This window comes from Clupea harengus, chromosome 18, assembly GCF_900700415.2.
Source record: "Clupea harengus chromosome 18, Ch_v2.0.2, whole genome shotgun sequence".
NCBI lineage: Eukaryota > Metazoa > Chordata > Actinopteri > Clupeiformes > Clupeidae > Clupea > Clupea harengus.
Window position 1 is genome coordinate 11,320,940 of NC_045169.1, and position 21,994 is coordinate 11,342,933.

Consider the following 21,994-nt stretch of genomic DNA (forward strand, 5'->3'; position numbering starts at 1 on the left):
GGGTAGGGGAGTGTGTGTGTGTGTGTGTGTGTGTGTGTGTGAGAGAGAGGGAGGGAGAAAGTGGCAGAGAAAATGTATGTGTATGCGTGTGTGTGTAAAAGCACGTGGGACAGAGAAACGCATGCGTGTGTGTGTAAACGTCAGAGGACATCCTCTCTCCTTGGGGATTAGACGAACCTTCTCGTGCCCTTGTGTCACATCTTCAGGGAGTGCCTTCATTATAACAGCAGTCCTTAATTAACAAGAGACATGTGGTGAATTCAACCTGAATCCGTTCTGTTTATGTAATCTCCACGGCAGAGCAGAGATGGAGAAAGCTGCTGCAGCCCTCGAGGGAGACTACCGAGGGTCACCTTGAGCAGTTTCTGTCTCATATACTGTGTTGAAAAATAAATAAATTCTGTGTTTTTTAAAGCATTTTCTTTCTCTCTGACTCACTGTCTAAGGACTCATTTAACCCCTACCCCTGCATTAAACCATCAAGTGTACCTGAATCTTAACAAAGGAAAGAAAAGCACATTAAGTGCATCATGTCGACGTGTAAATGTGCACAACTCGGTGTAACTGAATGTGATTGGACCAGACATCTCCAGCAGCACCTGTTGTGAATAGACCTCTGACAGGTGTTAATAAAATCCTCATAGTATATTCGCAAAAAATCTGTTATATATAATCCTATATATTGCATAATGCATGCAAGGATTAAGATCATGATGCGACAAAACAGACAACCAGGTGTAAATGCAAAGGGGCGATATCAGGTAAGTTGTTATCCAGACACTGATACGTCACGCAAATGCACTGGTATAGTAGGGGTGAGAGAGACTAAATTCACACACCAAACAGCGACTGAACTCCAGGTTTTCTATTTTACCACTTTATTTACATATTTCCCCTCACAAAACACTTCTCTGCTTGCAGTGTTCCTTCTACTCCTCTGGCTCATCGTGCCAAAGCCCAACTCCTCTTGCTCGACGTCTCCATCGTCCGCTCATCGCTCTGAATATGTCCACCTACAGCGTCTTCCACCAACATTGCATGTTCAAATTCCTCTGCCACCATACCACCCCTCTCCCCTTGTCATTTTCAGTATGTCACTGAGGGTTTGGAGGGGAGGGGGGAGGTTGGCCGGTGAGAAGGGTTTTTGGGTTCAGAGGGGTAGTGGGTAAAGATTGGGGGTGGTCGTGTGTGTGTGTGTGTGTGTGTGGGGGGGGGGGCCTCTCAATCGACAGGCCCCTGGAAGATGAGTCGGACGTGGCCATGCTCACCGGTGAGCCAGGTGCCGCAGAAGGGGCAGGCGGCGTGGAAAGCGTGCGTCCCGTGTGGCAGCGGGATCTGGCTCCAGCCCTGCGCCGTCTTCTCCGAGCACACGTGGCCGCACGGGCAGAAGGCGTGCGTCGGCGGGCCCGCGTCCAGGTACAGCCCGCCCTCGCAGCCCATCCACAGCGGCACGTAGGGCCCCACGCGCCGGCACATGGGGCACTCCCTCTCGCCCGTGCCCGCCGGTGCCGTCCCCGCTCCTCCCACTGCGCCGCCGCCGAACCCCCCCATCCCGCCGCCGCCAACCCCTCCCCCGGTCGACGAGGCTCCCTTCTCCTTGCGGTAGCCCCAGTTGTGGTAGCCGTGCACGTGGCCGCAGTTCATGTAGACCCAGGGCTGCTTCTTGTCGACGGTGGCGCGCTGGGCCAGCGCCAGGCTGGGGAAGGCCAGCGTGTTGAAGCCCACGGGGCACTGCGGGCGTGCCGCATTCAGCTCCTGGCGCAGGGACTCCAGTTGCTTGAGCGTGGGCGTGTGGCGCAGGCCGGCCGGGGTCCGCCACAGCAGCGTGGCGCCACACAGGTCGATCAGGGAGCCGTCCTGCAGCGTGTTCGACTCGTTCTCCACCTGGGCAACACCGAGAGGAGGGTTCATTGGTAGAAATACGTCAATACACATTTAATACTTACACGAATATTTACGTTTACTCTTATACATTCAGCAGACGCTTTTATCCAAAGTAAGAAAACGAATCAATACCTAAACTTTTCAAAATCTACAGCATAATTCTTCTGGCCCCATCATCTATGAAATGTCCTTAAAAAGTATGAATTTCTTGTGTAAGCACATGTAACTACAAGATGTTCTTAGGGTTAGGGTCAGTCATTTCTAATAATGTGTAGCCTACTTACACGAGAAGTACACTGTACTGAAACCCCAAATTCATTTAATTTCATTCACTACACTTATATTATCCTATATATTATAAGAAAACACTTAATATGTTTGTTTGTTTTTACATCAAACACCTTTATTCTTTCTCATTTATAGTTATATTCACATCAAATATTCATAAATTGACCCCTTCGCCACGAGGCCAGTTTACAATGCATTACATGAACTCAGTTGGTGCCTTTCCTGATGGCTTTTTCTGTATCTGCAACTCTTGTGTAGTCAATCAGTGCCTGATCAGCAATCCTCAACGCGAACGGGAGGTTATTTACTTGGTGCATGTGCTTGCGGGGGAAATGTAACCTTGACAGGATTAGAAGCGAGAGGGCTACATGTCTGACACAGCTAGAGCACTATGCTGACACATTCATGTCTGAGGACATGGACAGGCTCACCTGACCCACATTAAAATGCAACATTACAAACTGCGTACGGTTCAAGTGTTATATGGTGCATAACGTAGAGCTTTCCGTGTAGAACTTCAGTATTCGGTTCAAGTACACTATGTTTTGGCACGGACCTATAGTCTTGTGCTTTTCTTTCCACTACCACTGGGTAGTGCTCTAATCTTTTTCTGTTGACATCTTGCCTACCGTAAGACTTCTTCAGAGTCTCTACTCAAGCGTGAAACGCTCTGAACTGACATGACTTGATAGTAGGCACTGGAGGATGCAGTGTATGTGACCTTGTGAAAGGCAGTACTAACGTTTTTTTGTTCTTTCTTTTTTTTGCAGGGAAAAGGGGAACTGCACTCTTTTCCTTCTGCTGGTTGCCATTTCATCAGATAATCAAATAGGATTTCTTCTTATCCGACTCCTGCTCTCTCTACCTCTGTGCCTCTCCCTTTATCTCTCTCTCTCTTTTACTATCTCACTCGCGCTCTCTCTCTCACCAGTTTTCCTCGTTGCTGAGCGGAGCGCGTCTCTCGGAGGGCAAACACGTTCCCACACACAGAGATTTCCCGCCACACGCCAGGCGCTGGTTCTGACACAAACTCCCCGGCCGGGTGCATCACCAGGACCCCGTTGGTCGTCAGGCCGTCCATCAAGCCGTCAGACGTCCGCCATTTGGCAGCTCTCTCCTGGGGGGTGGGTAGACACACACACACACACACACACACACACACACACACACACACACACACAAAGCATTAGGGAACCCAAAGTCTCCAGAGGCCCTCACAAGCAGCAGAGGTAAAATGAGGTAAACGTTGCAAAAGGAGGGAAATTCAATTCTGATTGTGCTGACAGATCCCCAAAAACACACGCACAGACAAATTGTGGATATATTGAAGAGTACAGCAATCTCACACGAATCCTTGCCTGTTAGCCTGCAACAGAAATGCAGCTGTCAAATCTATTTTTCACTGATGGAAAACTGCTGAGCCCGCAGGGTGAAGCGTAACCTTTCCCAGTCTTACTAATGCACAAACATATAATCAGGCTGTCAGTGATAACGTGCTCTGCGCACCTGAAAGCCTCCGACTGCTGATTTAATACCAGTAATATCACACACTCCCCCTCTCTCAAATACTTCTCTCTCTCTCTCTCTCTCTCTCTCTCTCTCTTTCTTTCTCTATCTCTCTCTCTCTCCTCTCCTCCTGGTTTTCAATAGCAGTAATTGTAATATCGCTGCACTTACACATCTCGCTCTCCCTACTCTCTGTATTCCTCTCTCTATCCCTCCATTCTCCTTGTTTTTAATACCAGCATTAGCGACACCCAACATGTTTATACTCTTGCTCTTCCTCTACCCCCCCCCCCCCTTCTGTCTAAGATACTTGTTATCCCCTTCGGATGCCCACCTGTTTAACCCTCTGGAAAAATCCCTATGGAGCAAATCGGTAACCGGTGTTTGACTGTCGGTGAGGTCTGGGCGTGTGTAGGTTTGGGATCTCCACAGGATACTGTGAGACAGGAAACGAGCATCCGGTTGTTGTTGTTCTTTATTTATGGCTGTGTGTGTCCGTGTGTTTATGTGTTATTGTTCTCGAAACAAATAACACGCAATACATTTTGAACCATTTTTAAAAAATCAGTATGATTTTATGCATATGTCAGTAAGCAGCTAAAATGGGGGAAATTCTGCATAACACACAGGCAATCCACATCAGTTGACATGCATGAATGAACGTCTCTCTCTCCATCCCCTTTATCTAACCTCTCTCTGCCCTCTATCCATCTTCCCCTCTATCTCTCTTCCCCTCTCTCCCTCCTTCCGCTTCTCTGCCTCCATATGATGACAGTGATCCACACGGGCGGAGTGTGCCGCCTGCCAAGGACAGTGCTGCGCTGCCAGCCACGCTGAGGTAACTCAGTTCATACTCCACCGACAGCTCTTAAAACCTAGTATTTGCCTCTACGGCTCTCCCCCGCACCCTCTTCACCCGGCTACCGCACAGAGATGTTTCACAGCAAAAGCCGCTGCGCTGTCGATTTCACCCGTGTCAAATACACTGTTCTGCGTCCTTGATAGGGTCCCCAGTTGGTTTTACAGAGGCTTTTTACATAATTTTCAAATTAAAGTTTCATTTATGTAAATAACACCCCTTCCATTAGCATTGTAAAATGGTTTGGCAGCTCGATAGCTCATGCTTTACACTGCATAAAGGTCGAATTTGACATAATGTTGATATTTAGATTTCCAATCTTCCGTTTATGGCACTTCCTGTCTATAACAGCCAGTACACTCACTCCGAGTACATGTCTTTTGAGATGGCTATGTCATCCTTCCCTAAATTAACAAAGGTGAATAGATTTTAAGTGATTCATTAAAAGTATTTCTCATATTTGCAGAGTTTATGAGGATATAATCCAGCTTAATCAAGCATGGTAGCTAACCTGCTTATGGTGCACACAACCACAATCCAATAACACAGCCCTTGCCAAGATGTCACGGAGATGAACCAAATTCAATTGCTTCATTAAATTAACTCCGCATTTCACAGAATATCATCGGATCATCTTTCCAATGATAAATGATACTTCCTGCTTGTTTTGCTATTCACTGCAAACAAGACACTCAACACAAATGAACCAAGGTACAAGGTACAAATAGCTAGAGATAGACAGTAGAGCCAGCTGTCTCTCCTCCCTCTCTTCCTCCTGTCGTGACTGGTGGACTCCCTCCATCCTGGGGCTATCCTGCCAGGTGCCCACTCCCTGCCAGGTGCCCACTCTCTGCCAAGCTTCCCTCTGCATCTGTGCCCGCTGGGCCTTCACCACACACACTGCCTTCAATATTTCACTCACTCAACAAAAGACTGAGGCTAATGTGTGTGTGAGTGTTTGTTTGTGTGTGTGTGTGTGTGTGTGTGTGTGTGTGTGTGTGTGTGTGTGTGTGTGGGTGGGTGGGTGAGTGTTTGTGTGTGTGGGTGTGTGAGTGTTTGTGTGTGTGGGTGTGAGAGTGTTTGTGTGTGTGAGAGTGTTTGTGTGTTTGTGTGTGTGTGTGTGTGTGTGTGTGTGTGTGTGTGTGTGTGTGAGTGTGTGTGTGTGTGTGTGTGTGTGTGTGTGTGTGAGAGTGTGTGTGTGAGTGAGACAGGCAGAATGATGAAGAGTTAAAGAAGACAGAATGTTTGAGACGGAAAGGTAGAGTCTGTATGTGTATGTGTGTGTGTGTGTTTGTGAAAGAGGTGTGTTAGTGTTAATGAGTGGGAGTGTGTTTGAGAAAGAGAGTGAGTGTCTATATTGAATGTGTTAGAAACTATGTGGGAGGGCAAGTATGTGTGTGTGTGTGTGTGTGTGTGTGTGTGTGTGGGAGTGTGTGAGTGTGTGAGTGAGAAAAAGAGGGAGAGAGAGAGCATGCCTGAAAAGAGGTAGTGTGTGATTGAATGTTTATGTGTGCCAGCGTGTGTGTGGGTGGATGTGTGTTTGTGAGTGAGTGAGTGTGTGTGTGTGTGTGTGTGCGTTTGTGTGTGAGTGTGTGTGGGAGAGGGTTAAGCGTAGGAGATCTGTAAGCTCAGCCTGCATGGATCAAGGCTTATTTTTATGAATGAGTAAGCAACACCTCTCTTTGAGCATCCTCTCCTGTCCTCTCGTCCTCTCCTCCACTCTCCACTCCTCTCCCCTCCTCCTCTCCTCCATTCTCCCATCATGAAGCCTTAACTGAAGACTACTCTGAGAAAGATGAAAATGAAGAAAAGGTAAACTTTAGGACAGACCCAGAGCTCCTATACAGACCAGAGGCCCTCAATCCAATTCTAACGCGTAGGATAGCCATCTTTTCAACTCAAGGCTACAACTCAGCATATACACAAGGCTACAGAAAAGAGCAGAATGGTAGACCACCTTAACACCCCCCCACCCCACACACACACACACTGTTTGAGGCCTTGCCATCTTGTCTTTCTGCCTTATGCCACACTCTCGTAGCACGCTGGAGTCCAAACACGACACCCATCACTGGGATTCCTGTTTCGCCCAGCACCCCCAAATGAACTGTCCAGGCCAGACCTCTGCTTCAGAACCAGCTGCGCTGCAACTTGCTCCAGCCACAGAACTATTCAGTAACACCTGGTCCCCACTGCATGATTTTGGGCTGTCCCAGATCTCCCACAAGATGGCGGCGCAGACGGGTGCAGCGGCTCCTTGCGCTCCAGTTTTAGAGTTTTGTTTATGTGGTTCTCCAAATTCCGTTGTATGCAAATACAATGACAACAAAGGCATTTTTTAACATGAAAGAAATGCGGCGATATCTTTGGTCGTGGCTCCAAAATGGTGGTCTTACGTTGCACTGTGAGAGCACTTCAAAGATGGCCGTTGTCACAGTCTTGTGACCTATGATAGCCTGAGACAATATTCTGACAGTGTCAAAAATGTAGGATGGCCATATCACAATGTGACTGCTGCTATGACCTACGTCTACTAACCAACCAAATAGAATGCAGCATAAAAGCAAGACCAGCACCAAACCCACGAGTCAGCAGGTGTTATCATCATACAGTCTACATACATCAATCTTGATATCGTACCCACGTTCATTCGATTATGTCGCACAGTGTAACTTGCAATACATTTATAAGATTGCTGTCACAGTCTGTAGATGCCTTAAGCCAAGCAATGAAAAGTATCTCAAGTGCTAGCTCTAGCAAAAGAATCCATTAAAAGAATACTAGAATGTAGCCACAGTGATGCTAAGAAGAGCATACTAAGCAAAGGACAAGTAACAAAAGGTGTGAATTCCTCGGTTATATATTTTGTATTAACCAATTATATATATCGTATTCATTCATACGATTTGGACCAGCAGAAAGAATCGACAAACATGCATACCACGTCGGTGCATAGGTGGGCCTTTTGCATGGACAGTTCTTGTTAACTCCTGAACCAGAACCAGCCTCGGGAAGTACAAAACCATAGAAAGGAGAGGTTAAGGAATAACTTCCAGAACCAGAACTCGTCTTCATCACTTTGAATTCGCTCAGACCCAGATCCTCAACGGCACCCACTGTGACTTCAACACTGCTCTGCCAATTGAGAAAGAACAGGCACAAGAGGTTTCTTTGCTGTCCAGCCAGCTTCTGAGTCATCCGCTCACACTTGTCATATTCCCCATCCGTCCTTTAGAGAAGACCGCCTGGGCTCGGGATGCTGGATGCTGCACAAAGCAGGTCCCCACAAAGGATGCAACTTCCTCAGTTATTAGCTCTGATGGTCTGTGTCTGCAAAGGATAAACAGGAAGTGTGTGTGTGCGTGTGTGTGTGTGTGTGTGTGTGTGTGTGTGTGTGTGTGTGTGTGTGTGCGTGTGCGTGTGTGCGTGTGCGTGTGCGCATGTGCGTGTGCATGTCTGCATGTGCGTGTGAGTGTGTGTGTCTGCATGTGCGTGTGTATGTGTGTGTGTGTTGGAGAAAAGGGAAGTGTCCTTGAGTTGTTAACCCTGGTAGCATGTCTATGACAGTGGGCTGTGTTGATGGTCTCTACACAGAGAGGGTTCTGTAGGTCTGGTGTGTGGCTAAGCTAAGATCCAGGAGTGGGGACACAGAGGATGAGTGTGTTTGTCAGTGACTCAGAGAGAGCTGCTCTTTTTGTGTGTGTGTGAGGGAGTGAGTCTGTTAACGTGTTATCTAGTATACTGTTTTTATATACACAGACCATGATGGAAAACACACACACACACACACACACACACACCTAAATAGACTACTAGACCAACTAAGACCTCATCAAAATCTAACACAACAACTCCATCCATATCTTTGTTCAATCCAGCCTAGTGAAGTTCATCACCTGTTAAACCAACAAACACGAATCCTTTGCTCCATTAAATAACATCATTCAAGATGGTTTTACATAACCTAATGGGAGTATTATAATGAACTAATGTTCTAATGCCTTTAGAATGTGGTGTGGGGCCCAATTTAAAAACACACACATTAAAAATGTACAGCTCCCAGGCCTCACATAATTAAGCAGTGCCAAGCAGAGCTGTTACTATGCTGTTATCGCTTTGAGTACAACTCACAGTGACAAGACAATTGAAGCATTAACACATTTAGAACTGAGAGGTATGATGTTATTATGACCACTAAAATGAGGCATCACTTGCGTAATCGTAATGAGCTCCGGCAATGTATGCACTGCATAGGCAGCGCTGCTATAGGTATGTAAACACCATTAACGTCACTGTTATATGTGATAATGGCACAACTCACCCCGAGGAAGATGTTCTTGGAGGAGTCGAAGCCGGCGGCGTATATGCGCGCCGTGTAGGGGGCGCTGCGCTCGCACATGATGCGGCAGGCGTAGCGGGAGATGGTGCTCTGGGCCGACTGGCCGTTGCCGCCGCCTCCACCTCCTCCGCCCTCCCCCACTGCCCCCTGACCCTGACCCCCACCCCCTCCTCCTCCTCCTCCTCCTCCTCCTCCTCCTCCGCCTCCGCCTCCGCCTCCGCCGCCTCCGCTCCCGACTGTGTCTGTCACCACAAAGTCGATCATGCTCTCTGTGGAACGGCCGATCTGAGAAAGGGAGGAGAGGTGGAGAAGAGAAGGAAGAGATTAGGGAGGGACTTAGGAAGGTGTGTGTGTGTGTGTGTGTGTGTGTGTGTGTGTGTCTCTGTGTGTATATTAGTGTATATTAGTGTATTTTTGTGGCTTGCTGGAGCTCTCGTGGGGCTGTTGATGGCATTCTTGCTCTGGTTTACAAACCTAAGGACTGTCTGAGGTTTACTTTTATATGAAGAGCAATGTTACAGGCATCAAATAAGATGGAGGTTGATATTTGAATGAAAAAATAATGTAGAAAAATCATCCAAATAGACAGTCACCCAGCAAGTTCAAATGACAAATCATACTGCAATATGTATATATATGGAGGGAAAGATGCAATAAAGCCTTTCACAGCTCTCTACCCTAAAACTCCAATACAATACCATAACATTTTGTGCTGGAAACGGTAGCGGTAGGACTTCAGGTCAACCATGCAAAAACTCAACCACCCACAAGCACAGTAGCATCTGAGTCAATGGTTTGGGGGCTGGAATAAGTAGATTAAAACAGAGACAGGTAGAGTTGCTGCTTGGTCTTTATTATAGACCAGACCTGGGCAACCGAAGAAAAGCCGTCAGAGTTTGACCATCAAACATCTAAAGGGATGGAACTTTCCTGGTGGTAGGCTTTTCCAACAGCTCTGTTTACGGATATCTGCTTAGAATGGCAGTTGCTTCATTAAACAGTTTCAGTGCTCTCTCAGTTGTGGTGACCATAGAACTATTATGCATTTTTTTTTTCAGTTTGTAACTAATTCAGTTCAGTTGTAACTATGACACGCTTTGATGGCTTGGAGTTTGTAGCATGAGCAAAAGGCTGAAGGACTTACCTGAAACATGTCTGTGTTGGAGTCATGTGTGTACTCCACAATCACGGACTGACTCCTGGATAATGTGTAGGAGATACTATGCTGGCTTTTGTTGCTAAGGGCCTGTGAAACACACACACGCACCCACACATGCACACACACACACACACACACACACACGTTATGTAACTACTTCCATTTTACACAGCAACAGAACAATTTTGTAATATCATCACCAGGGCATTGTTTAAAACCTCAGTGAGATGAATGGGCCTGTTCGCTGTTTTAAACATTATGCAACCCCTCTCTGGCGGGCTGTTGTGGGCGTGTTAGTAGGACTTAGGCTGCAGATGGTGAGTGGTGATGGTCTAGTAGTTTGGGATCTGGGCTTAGAAACGAAACACTGTTGTGAGTGTTGGTGCGTTTGTGATCCCAGAGGTTGCCACTATTCTGCCCTAGGGAGATCGTCCCTGTAGGTTGGCTCACTGTACTTCACTCTGGATAAGAGTGTCTGCTACTTAACAATGTAATGTGATGTAACTCCTCAACTCTGTTCTTTTTTATTATATATAACATCCTTTACCACTTTGTAACCCTTACACAGTCATGTAACAACCTTGTATAAGCAGCAGATATTCATGGCTTTATATTACATAATGTTTTTCTTGTATTTCTAAATGTGTTCTATAAAAGGAATGGCTTATATAATAAATAATGCTGATTTATAATACATATCTGGCGATGTGGTTTGAAGGTCACTCGGCCCACTTCCTTGACCTCTCACCTTTGACACAAGGGGTGTGGACACGTTGTGGATGACGTCCGGCTTGACACCGTTGGCTTTGGGCCGCTTATAGAGGGCCAGCCGACTCCTGCGACGTCCCTTGTCCCCATTGGCCAGTGACCCGTTGTGCCTTGGCAGAGGAGGGACAAAAATACAGATATTCACATACAGACATCAGACAGATTATTGTCTCCACATCAACTCACACCATGGAGAAGATAGATTTCCAGCTTACTTATTTTCCCCCTGAGTGTTAAACTTGGTCGCTGCTAATGTAATTCTACCAATAGAGCTGCGAGGATGAAGATGCAGTAGTACATACTACAGCAGAAGTGTGACTGTCGTGACAGGCCCCTGGTGTTGCGTAACTCAGAATCCAACCATGTTTAAGAGTGCCTGTGCTTGTACTTACTGACACTGCCCTGGGTATCACACAGACACTGCAAGGCTCTGGACTGTGTGGATTTACACTGACCTCTTATGCACACTGTGCATTGTGTTTAGAAGATGAAAACCAGCACAGTGACTGCAGGGTTCAAACCCTCCATCAAACCCTCCCCGTTGCGTTTAATGAGTGGAATGACTCAGGCAACTGAGCAGGGTCTTCTCCACAGGCCCTTACTCACACACCACCCAGCTCTCCAGCTCTCTATCCATGCACAGCTCTCTCCATCTCTCTCTCCCTCCATCTATTTCTCCATCTCTTCATCTATCTCTCTCTCCATCTATTTCTCCATCTATCTCTCTGTTTCTCTCTCTCAATCTATTTCTCCATCTTTCTGTTTCTCTCCATCTCTCTGTCTCTCTCCATATCTCTCTGTCTGTTTCTCTCCCTCAATCTATTTCTCCATCTCTCCATCAATCTCTCCGTTTCTTTCTCTCCATCTATTTCTCTCTCTCTCTCTCTCTCTCTCTCTCTCTCTGGCTCTCTTTCTGGCTCTCTTTCTTTCTCTCCATCCCTCGGCCTGCAGGGATGCGGTTCACTTTGGGATCAGTGTGTGTCTGCCACCGTGCTGCACTTTGTTTTAATTACATCAATAGGGAGCGCACCCCATCTCAGCACCCTCCACTACCTGGGCTCACGATCGATACCTCAAGATGTGAATGAGGAACGTCTCTCTCTCTCTCTCTCTTCCTGTCTCTCTCTCACTCTCCCCGTCTCTCCCTCCCCACCTCTTTTCCTCTTCCTCCTTCTCCCATATCTATCCCTCTCCCTCTCTCCCCTCTCTCTATGTCCCTCTCCCACAGTCTCTTTCTCCCTCCCTCTGTCTCTCTGCCTCCCCCACTCTCTCTCTCCTTGTCTCTTCCAACCAGTGAGGTCAACCACCAGAGATAGAGAGAGCGAGATATAGATAGATAGAGAGAGAGAGAGAGAGACCCTCAGAGGTTGGTTTTGCAATAGGGGATGAGGAGAGGGGATAAGAAGCAATTCACTCGCTTCAATTTGGAGGCATGTGGGTATTTCTCAGCACCCCCAACTAATTATCACCGTACTCAGTGTCACCTGACTGTCATCAGGACCGCAGACAGACACACATACCTAGACAGACGTGCCGCTGCAAAGGCTACACAGATGCACTGTCTTTGATTAAACCTTAAAGCAATTCAGGCCCTAATCAGACTAAACTGTTTTATTTATCACAGAGATCTGGGTGAGGAGACGTCCACTGCATTTTAAACACAATGCATCACAGAGGCCTAAGCATGGAAAAACACAGAGCCAGATTAATTTCCCCCTACGGTAGAGGCATTCCTTTACTTGTTAAGGGGCTATGCCAAGATAGTGAAATTACATCTTGGCAGTGGGTCGGAAACATCAAAGAAGGGGTGGCATTCAAAGAAGAAATAATAGAAGAAAAGAAAAACATCACATGGTTTTCACATGGTTATCATGTTTCAACCGTATCTGAGGTATAGTTTGTACACTGCGTTTCATTTCCTGGGCTGTATTTGGTTACACACTATAGCTCTCGTTCTGAGTTATGATCTGATAACATCCTGAGAACAACCTGTGGTTTTCCTCGTAGTCATCACAGGCTGGAAGACATCAAGGCATGTAATGCATATCAATGGCTTAATGCATGGATCCATAGGCTTGACACATACATGCCACTGCTGATATTTAAAGTAAATACGAGCTCCCCAAACACAAGGATATGCATGAGCATAATGTTTAAATTCAGTCTTAGAGGATAGTAATAGTATTTTGCTGTATATTTTTTAGCATACAAAACATGTATGGAAGGATGTTTAAAGACATATTTCAGCACATCTTAGAAGGGGAGAGGAAAGAAGTGACAGGAGATGAGAGGAGAGAAGATGAGAGGAGAGAGAGGAGACATTTCAAAAGAGAGTAGAAGAGGGCAGAAGGGAGGACTACGCAGAAAGAACAGAAGGCAAAGGAAAAATGGAGAATGGGAGGAACGTGATGATAGAAGGATACTCTAAACAAGTCAGAATGGAGAACGGAAAAGGCTCACCCCAGGACGATGAGCTCCCCATACTTGACGGGCTCCTTGTCCCCGGGGAAGAGGCTGTCATGGGGCTGAGAGCCGGAGCCCAGCGGGGGCGAGGGCTGGCTCTTGTTGCAGGACGGGCGCAGCTCCAGCGAGGGAGGGGGACACAGGGCCTCGGAGCTCCCCTCCAAAACCATGCCCACCGCACTCAACGGGGACTCACAGCTGCAAGAGGGAGAGGAGACAGAGGGTGGGAGATATAGATATAGATAGATAGATAGGATAGAATAGAGAGAGAGAGAGAGAGAGAGAGATGAAAAAAAGTGGGAGGGTTAAAGAGAGAAAATTGAAGGGGAAAAAGATTATACAGAGAGAGAAGGAAAGTGAGAAATAAAGGGAGTAGAAAAAGAATTAGAGAGACAGGAATTGATCGAGAGTGAGAGAGAGAGATGGGGAAAATAATAGAGACACATAATAGAAATGGAGAAAGAGGGAGAGATAGAGAGAGAGAAACAGGAGGAAAAAAACAGAGGAAGATTGACATTGCATGAGATGGATTATGAAGATTACCAGTCCTTCTGCTGGAGCTAGAGATTCTGCAGATTCACATCTGCAACACCCCCCACCACCACCCAATGCACAAACCCCCCAGCTACTCACTGCTCAGGCCTCTCTCTCTTTCTCTCTCTGCAGACACCACAATCCATTTGCATCTCCTGAAGCCACGCAGGGACACACACACACACACACACACACACACACACACACTGAGGAGGAAACATAAGTTGCTTCCGGTGCCAGGTTGGCATTTAAGTGTTCCATGCTATCCAGTCAGTGGCAGCATTGAGCTGATGTATTGTCACACTGACCTCTGTGTAAAGAGGGAGTATCGTACCGTCTAGGCTCCCTGAAATGCCCAGCTATTCAGTGCTTCGTAGTCGTCAATATCGCACGCAGCTGGTAGAATGGCCTAGAACAAGATACATGCTTTCTGAGGGCTTTTACACTTAACAACGCGCCCGGGAATCAATCGACAATCTGTCGCCGCGTATAACGAATCTCGTGAGGATGCAACCAATACCCGAGCACAGCGCTTGTAGTCTGAGGGCTGCTGTTGATAATAGTTTGCTTTCTTCCTCCACAATAAGGGTTTATGGCAGTGGCATTTCAAGGTTTTTCGATCTGGGCTATTTGGAAGAACAGCATGCAATAGACCTAAAATATGATACTGTAGTCAGTGATTATAGAGGATTTGCCTCATGCCTTTGAAAACATCTTCAGAATTTGGTAAACAGTAATCTGATTTGACTGTGCCAGCTTTGACATTCTGTGCAAATCTAATTTAATACCCCTTTTTGGTAAACAACAGCATAAACACTAGCAGAGCGAAAATGATAGGACATTTTCCGGGCCTGAATCACCACTATTCATGCACGGAAATGAACCGGGCTGCCAACTCCCTTAAATGATCTTTCCAAGGCAAGATGGATGCTGGCCGTAAAGCATATTGACCAAATTGATAGCGCTCTATCTTTGTCCTCCAGTGATGCTGCATTCAATACAACCTGACTGAACCTCTGGCCTATATAGGTGGATGCCCTCCGCACTTGAAGATGACGAAGACACAACAGCTCTACCTTTGGACAACTAATTTAGTTCCCATTACGGCTTTCATTGATTGGCTTACATGGACAAAGAAAGAATAGGGGAGAATGAATGAAAGAGAGAGGATAGACAGACAGACAGACAGACAGACAGCCAGACAGACAGTGTGGGGAGATGAAGGAGTGACTGGGAAGGGAAAAGACTGTGAGAGTAGGGCGGGGAGGGAGAGGGAAGGGAAGAGACAAAGCCAAGCAATGCAGGTGAGGACGGGAGAGAGGGATGGGTGCAACTAGAGGTGAGCAAAGAGATGAGGAAAAAAGACGGGGGAGGAGAGGGTGACGAGAAGAGGAGAGGAGAGCTGCCCTGGTGCGAGTGCTTAGGGCATCTGCGGAGCGAGGGATGGAAGGAAAGAGTGAAAGCAAGAGAGACCGAAACAGATGGAGGAGAGGGGGCTTGGAGCGGGAAACGCTACGTTCCTCTGTGTGTGTGTGTTTGATGATGATGTGTGTGTGTGTGTGTGTGTGTGTGTGTGTGTGTGTGTGTGTGTGTACATATGTGTGTGTGTGTGTGTGTGTATATATGTGTGTGTGTGTGTGTGTGTGTGTGTGTGTGTGTGTGTGTGTGTGTGTGTGTGTGTGTGTGTGCAGGGTCTCAAAGAGGTTTGGCAGGGTGATGGATTGCCTGTTCTGTGCCACGCACTTTCTAATCAACCGACTGCCATAAACCTGGGGAAGATGAGAGAGGGAGGGAGGGAGAGAGAGAGAGAGGGCGGGAAGAAGCAGAGAGAGGGAATGGATCGAATGAGGGTGGAGATGAAGAGGGAGACAAAACACAGAGACAAAGGGAAGACAAAGGAAAGGGATCACTGATGAAAATACAGTGAATGACATAGATCTACCACTGTAAAGAGGCACTCAAATCTAAGATGAAGATTAGCGGTGCTATCCTGTGGCTAGGGAACTAAAAACATATAGCTAGACTGGGCACAATAGAGAGATGGGCTCCGTTTTGCTTCTGTGAAACATTATCAACACATTCATCTAAAAAACTCTTCTCTCTACTCTTCCTCCCCATCTCTTAAAATGTCTCTCCTCCTACCTCTTTTTTCTCCCACCATCCTCTCTCCTCCCAATGCAGTGTGTGCGTGCGTGAGAGTGATGAACAGAGAATAGAAATAGAAAGAAGTGAAGAGATGAATATGAAGATGATAAAGAGAAAGAGATAGAGAGAGGGAGAGTACACTCTACTTCATCTGTCTCCATCAAGTAACAAATGAACAGAAGGCTAAAAATACATCCAAGGAAATGATCCGTGGAATAAATCATGAGGCCTCGTCTGTGCCGTTCGCACTGAAGCTCTCCCCCCTATTCAGCGCCTTTGAATATTTAACAACTTCAAGATGTCTGACTGCAGCCACCTGCTACTCTGAACAACCCGTAACACATTGATAACTTAAAGCACACTTCAGTTGTGTTGCACCACGAGACTATCGGTTGAAGCAGCAAAAACATGTGTTACTATTAGAGGCCATCGCACAATTGTTGCCTCAATGTGATACTGACAGCTAGAAGCAAAAAACATAGTAGCAGTCGAGGTACTGTCGGTGGTTCAGCGGTAGCACTGGTAGGAGCCGAAATAGAGAGGGTAGATAATAGTTGTTACACCACATTTCTGTCAGGGTAGCAGCAATACAAGGATAGCATAGTTAGTGTTAGCAGCAGTGCAGTCAATGGGATAGCAGAGAGGAGATGGCACATTAAGGAAACAGCAGCAAGAGCTTCCACTTCTTTGGTTTATTTACTTTACTCCTATGAGCACAGAGAACATTTGTAGTTTAACAACAACTGTACAACCATCATGCATTGATTTGTTCATTACCTCATAATTAGGCTAAGTCTATGGCCATTTTAAAGTCTACATTACAGGATAATTTACTAAAAGAATTTGCACCTTTCCCTCACAGACACAAAGAGCTGGAGCTGCTTGTAATAATGTTGGTGCTCCTTCGGTCCAGAGCAGGTCACTTTCAACTGTTATGATGAGGTAAGTGTCCCTTTAGTCCTGCTGAGCCTGGAAGGGGTGAGTGAGAACAGAAACAACATGCTCTACGGTCACCGCTACCACACTCTGAGAGAAAGAAAAAGAGAGCGAGACAAAGAAAGAGCGATAGAGAAGAGAGAGAATGATATCAGAGTAAAAGGAAAGTGGAAAGAGGAGGTACAAAAAAAATCTCACAGATTTTTATAATCTCAGAGATTTTTTTGGCAATAGAAAAAATGACAAAGGATGAGAGATACACAGATAGTGAGAAAAAGAGAAGACAATACGTGGATAGATAGATAGATAGATGGATACTTTATTAATCCCGAAGGAAATTTAGGAGTCATCATCCACTCTTTGTTTACATCACAGCAGCTTCAGCCATACACAGCAACCCTTCCAACCTTCCTCAAAACCAAACAGCAGCCTGGTAACATCAAATTACAGCCATCAATCCAACTAATCTGATGCCCAATCCCCGACAGCACCGGATTTCCCAATAGCGATGAATATTACTGGTTACGAGTGTTCTCCATGAGTGATTCTACAAACATTCATTAATTTTTTACACGCATTTCTTAAACAAGAGCATAATGCATACACTTCTCTCAAGTACAAGGCCTACTTAAAGGACGCTGTCCATGTAAACAGTGCTGAAATATCACTTAATGTAGTGATATGACGTGGCGTCACAGTTGCCTCTTGTATTTCATAGAACCTACAGGTGAATTGACTTAAAAGCAAATAAACTTTAACATCTGCATATCTACCTTAAGAATTAACTTTCTCTGAGTAGGCCTATGACACACACACACACAAATAATGCTAATGATTAAAAATGTATAAAATGACACTGTCTTCAAAGTCTGCTCTTTGCAACTTGCAAGTGTCCTGCAGTGAGTGGCATACTATCCAAGCAAGAGCGGTTTGGGGTATCCTTGAAAACGTAATTTGAGGATGAGGAAGAGGCCAAGAACGATAAATATAAATAAGTGAGGAAATAATCATAAATATAGGCATATGACTGACGCAGCAGAAGTTGTGTAGGCTATATGTTCGTTACTCCGCTCTATTTATATTTTCAAACTCTTGTTCATATGTTCTTTTTCTCTCTGATGGAACTTCCCCAATCTCACTTGACTTCCTGCACCAACTTGTGACCCTCCCCCCCTCAATGGAATAAATAACGCCTCTGCCAATGTCTGCCAATTACATGTCCATAGTTTAATCATAGTTCTGTAAGATTAAAATAGTTCCGGTCTAAAATGACCGTTTAAGTGGTATTTAAAATTAGTTACACATGTTTATAAAGTTTGACTGGGGGATTGACACACTGTATCTTCTGTGTCAATTAATTCAAGCTGAATCATTTACGGCTGATTGCTGCTTGTCGAGAGACAAGATGATGCATGCAAGGTAAGGAATAAGATGTCACCAGTCACTTGTAGAGGTCTCTAGATTGTTTGCCTTTGCATGTGCGGTGGAGACTAATTGACTACCTGTTGTGCCTTTCCATATGAAAGACAAATATTTTCCACGTCCTGCTCTTGTTTGAACTACAAAATGATATGCAAACATCTCCATAGATCTGGTCCCTGCTGGGAATTCTACAGGAGTCATCTGAGGTAGCAGGTTTAGCTTAGTCAGAGGCTCTTGTTCGAGTGACTCTATAGCGAAAAGGGCCTTATCTGTGAAGCTGTTTGCGAGGCATCGTGTCTTTTGCAATGCCTCCTCCTATTCTCATCTCTGTAGGCACGTGGGAGAGAGCAGACACACCACGCACATGCCCGCAGAGTTCAAAACTCGCTATCGCAAAAAACCGAAGCCCTCCCATGCACCTGATGCAATCTAGGCCTAGCCTTTTTGAAGCACTTTCATACTGCAAAAGGATTCGACCTGTTGATTGTTATCTCCATTTGAAAGTCCTCGCATTGATCAGTGCATCTGTTAAGCAGGCCCTGAACTCTGTCCAGGAAGGAAACTGGTGAGAAAAAAAAAGTGTCATTTTTGAAAGCTCTAGCAGTACAGTACCAGTAACCCTGAGGAAATGTGCATGAAATCTTTTTTGTGTGGATGTGTTAAGTGCCTGGCAAGCTAGCGATGACTCAACTGTAATCACTGCAAGGAGGAGAACCGCCAGGAGTCTAACAGCTGTAAGGAAAGCGCAAGTGCTTCGAATATTAGTGCTTAGAATAACCATAACAACACAGATTTAGACTTAAATAATGCTGACACCAGTTGTTAAACATCCTTCAACCGAGAGATAATTTCTAGGCACAGTCTAGGCAGTCTATGGTCCACATGTTCGTCTCTTCATGTTTGAATTGTTCATTATGAACACAATGAGGTAAGCATGACAATATGGAAATAATATACAAAGCCAACCATATAAAAGGAAACCTACACCACTCATTTGAATTGTGCCAACATGGTCAGTCATGCCACGGTTCTGCCTTATTCCCCGTTTCACTGATTGGCTGGAACATACTATAAGGGAACTAACAGGAATTCTGTAGGGGGCAACATGAGAGACAAACACTGTTCAGATTGCATCCTCTGCTTGATAATAAACACACAAAACTCTGTAGTTCTTCTCTTTGCTCTCTGGGTGAGCGGCAGCACAGGTGGGGCCTGCTCTCACTCCTCAGAACACCACACATCTGTCACACTGACTCACTTTGTGACGGGCAATGTTTCGCGCGCGCGCGTGTGTGTGTGTGTGTGTGTGTCTTTCGCTCATGTGCCAACCACAGGCCTGGGTGAGTAAGCATCATGTGTTGCTGAACATGGACGGGGGTCTTGCCAATGTAGCCTATAGTGTGTCCTTTCACGGTCATGTTTATGTTTTCTTCCCTATTGTACACATGTCACTTCTATTCTCATGAACAGCACGGGGTGAAGGAGGGAATGAAACTGCAGCAGAAAGAGAAACAGAAAACCAGCTGCCTCAAGGGGGGGGCCTAAAGCTATTAAGTACGCAGCAGGCTAGCAGCAAGGCCCTTACACATGCAGCCAGAAACAGCATGGGGGACGACCACAATCAAATTATGAATTAGCCAGTATGCTAGATTTGATCACGATGGGTATGTACAGGTCTTTTTAAATGGCAGACTAAAAGGAATTCCATGGTCATTAGGTGGAAACGTGGCGCACTACTTCGTTTTGGTTAATCAACTGCTGGGAGAATAATTTTTAAACTGATGTCAAGTAAGATCAACCATCACGCTGCGCTTGTGTCGTGAGCCTATTTTGGTCCTAATAAAATAAAAGCTAGATGGTTGACCTTAGAGAATGACTTTCTGTAAGGACAAAAATGTATTGTAAGACCAATGTCCTTTTCAACAACTTCCAAATATGTGGGAGTTCTGATGGCCATTTTGCAGTTGCACTCATTGCTTCCAATCATGCATGAGAGAAGGATCTCGCATCCAAGCTTCTTTCCCATACAGCATCCTGCCACAACCCAAAAAAACCAAGATGCGTAAAATTACAAATGGAGGTTTAAATAAACTGGCCGAATAAAACCACACTTACACTATTTCCTCCGCCGTGTATTCCTCAGACTTGTGCACATCATGGCTGTTTCAGCCCCCGATACTCTCTGCGAACAGATTGCAGCGAATTGCGTCTTCTCCTGTCACACGAGAGACGGAGGGTTATGAGCACTAACGGGACGCAGTCGATGGAGGTAGAATCGGCCTTCTAGCGGATCTAATACTCATCACAAATATATTGCTTTAAATTAGTGTAAAATGCACGCCCTAAGGAATATTCTTGTTAAATGTCAATGTCGTACGGTCATCTAATTATCATAGCCCAAGTAAAAACTGCATTGCAAAAGGGATGTTTTCAATACTATAAACCTGGATTAGATCATTACAGAAGGATGATAAACTGCCCGAAATGCGTAAACGACACTGCGGTAATATTCCACTCAAACTATAGCCTACCAAACGCTATAAAATGACAGCAAAATAAGGATATCAACAATATCGACTATACAGCACAGCAGTCTTAAAAGGTAGTACACAAGGGATTCCGCTGTAGAGACAGACGATAACTAGCCAACTACAAGTCGATGAAAGATACCACCAAACGAAAGAACACGTTGATTTCAAGTAAACACCGTGTTTTCAACGCAACACAAAGCGATGGGGATTTCCAAACACTCCCCGCAGCTATCCCCGAGCCAGAGCGCACAGGCAAGGGACGTGAACAGGTAGCCAAAAGATGAATAGCCTACCCGCTGATGTTTGCGATGGAAGACCCTTTGACGTAGATTCCCGTAGACTGTCAATCCCCGTGCGGCCTCAAACCTGGGCGTTGTGCGGTAGAACCATAACCCACGAAGATAAGTTTTATGGCACGGTCACTACACCCAGCGGGTAGCATCGCCTCTCCGTAGTCATCGGCTGCACGGATGTGCAGATGGTAAGCTACTCCTCTAGGACACTAATCGTGGTCCAGACAGCCCGTTGTCACGCCCATCTCTCTCGCACCCGGAGTGAAAAAATGCACGAAAAGATCAGATGTGTTTTTTTTTTTTCAACCTTCGCCCACATAATGCGTCTCCGCGGTTGGTCCACGATTCTTGCGTAAACCCGTCCTCGTGCACGGTGCCGTATTCAAGATGCGCAACGTTTTCCTGCGTTTTGAAATCGGCAGCTAAGATATTTAGGAGAGTGTTCACAGCACGGTATAAACGCATATATAAACTGTTTAAAAGTCGTGACGCCCATAGATTCTGTTGAATAATAATTCAAGTTCATAAACCTTCTTTGAGACATTGCTGATTCTGAACACACCTGGTGCCTCAACACGGGATACTCATAAATTACGTAGACAATTAATAATTCAATTTGCTATTAAATCATATTGACAAGACTACACGTGACAGCCACTGCCCTTGATTACCCCAGAGGTTTAAGCTATCGCATAACATTGGATCAACCTTCCTTGGTTGTTTTGAAACATATGTTAAAAAATGTAACAAACATTTGATTGTTTACACAAATGGGAAGCATAGCGTAGGCTATTTCATAGACTGAGCCTACATTTTTACTTTAAACCAAGACTAACTGTAGGGAAGGGAGAACATTATTGGATCCTG

The 21,994-nt window shown here is 45.7% G+C and overlaps 1 protein-coding gene across 2 annotated transcripts; it reads right to left on the minus strand.

The window, feature by feature from the left end:
- Nucleotides 1-861: 861 nt before the first annotated feature.
- On the minus strand, nucleotides 862-21,825 carry peli3 (pellino E3 ubiquitin protein ligase family member 3). 2 transcript variants are annotated; one of them, XM_031585121.2, is made up of 8 exons: nucleotides 21,128-21,825; nucleotides 20,419-20,518; nucleotides 13,264-13,464; nucleotides 10,784-10,913; nucleotides 10,021-10,122; nucleotides 8,859-9,161; nucleotides 3,101-3,289; nucleotides 862-1,884 (listed from the first exon to the last, which is right to left on the minus strand). In XM_031585121.2, exons 3-8 carry the CDS (start codon nucleotides 13,434-13,436, stop codon nucleotides 1,222-1,224), a joined length of 1,560 nt encoding a protein of 519 aa, XP_031440981.1. In that variant the 5' UTR covers nucleotides 13,437-13,464; nucleotides 20,419-20,518; nucleotides 21,128-21,825; the 3' UTR covers nucleotides 862-1,221. The 2 variants fall into 2 exon arrangements, with proteins under 2 accessions (XP_031440981.1, XP_012688241.2); XM_012832787.3 differs by lacking the exon at nucleotides 20,419-20,518 and having other exon boundaries at nucleotides 21,128-21,823.
- Between the last annotated feature and the right edge of the window lie 169 nt (nucleotides 21,826-21,994).

Excerpts from the sequence above, each read along its gene's own strand:
- peli3 (XM_031585121.2), bottom strand. The coding sequence starts at position 13,436 with ATGGTTTTGGAGGGGAGCTCCGAGGCCCTGTGTCCCCCTCCCTCGCTG. Across the intron at positions 10,914-13,263 it reads GGGGAGCTCATCGTCCTGGG|GCACAACGGGTCACTGGCCA; the intron begins GTGAGCCTTTTC and ends TCCTCTGCCAAG. Across the intron at positions 9,162-10,020 it reads CCAACACAGACATGTTTCAG|ATCGGCCGTTCCACAGAGAG; the intron begins GTAAGTCCTTCA and ends TCCCTTTCTCAG.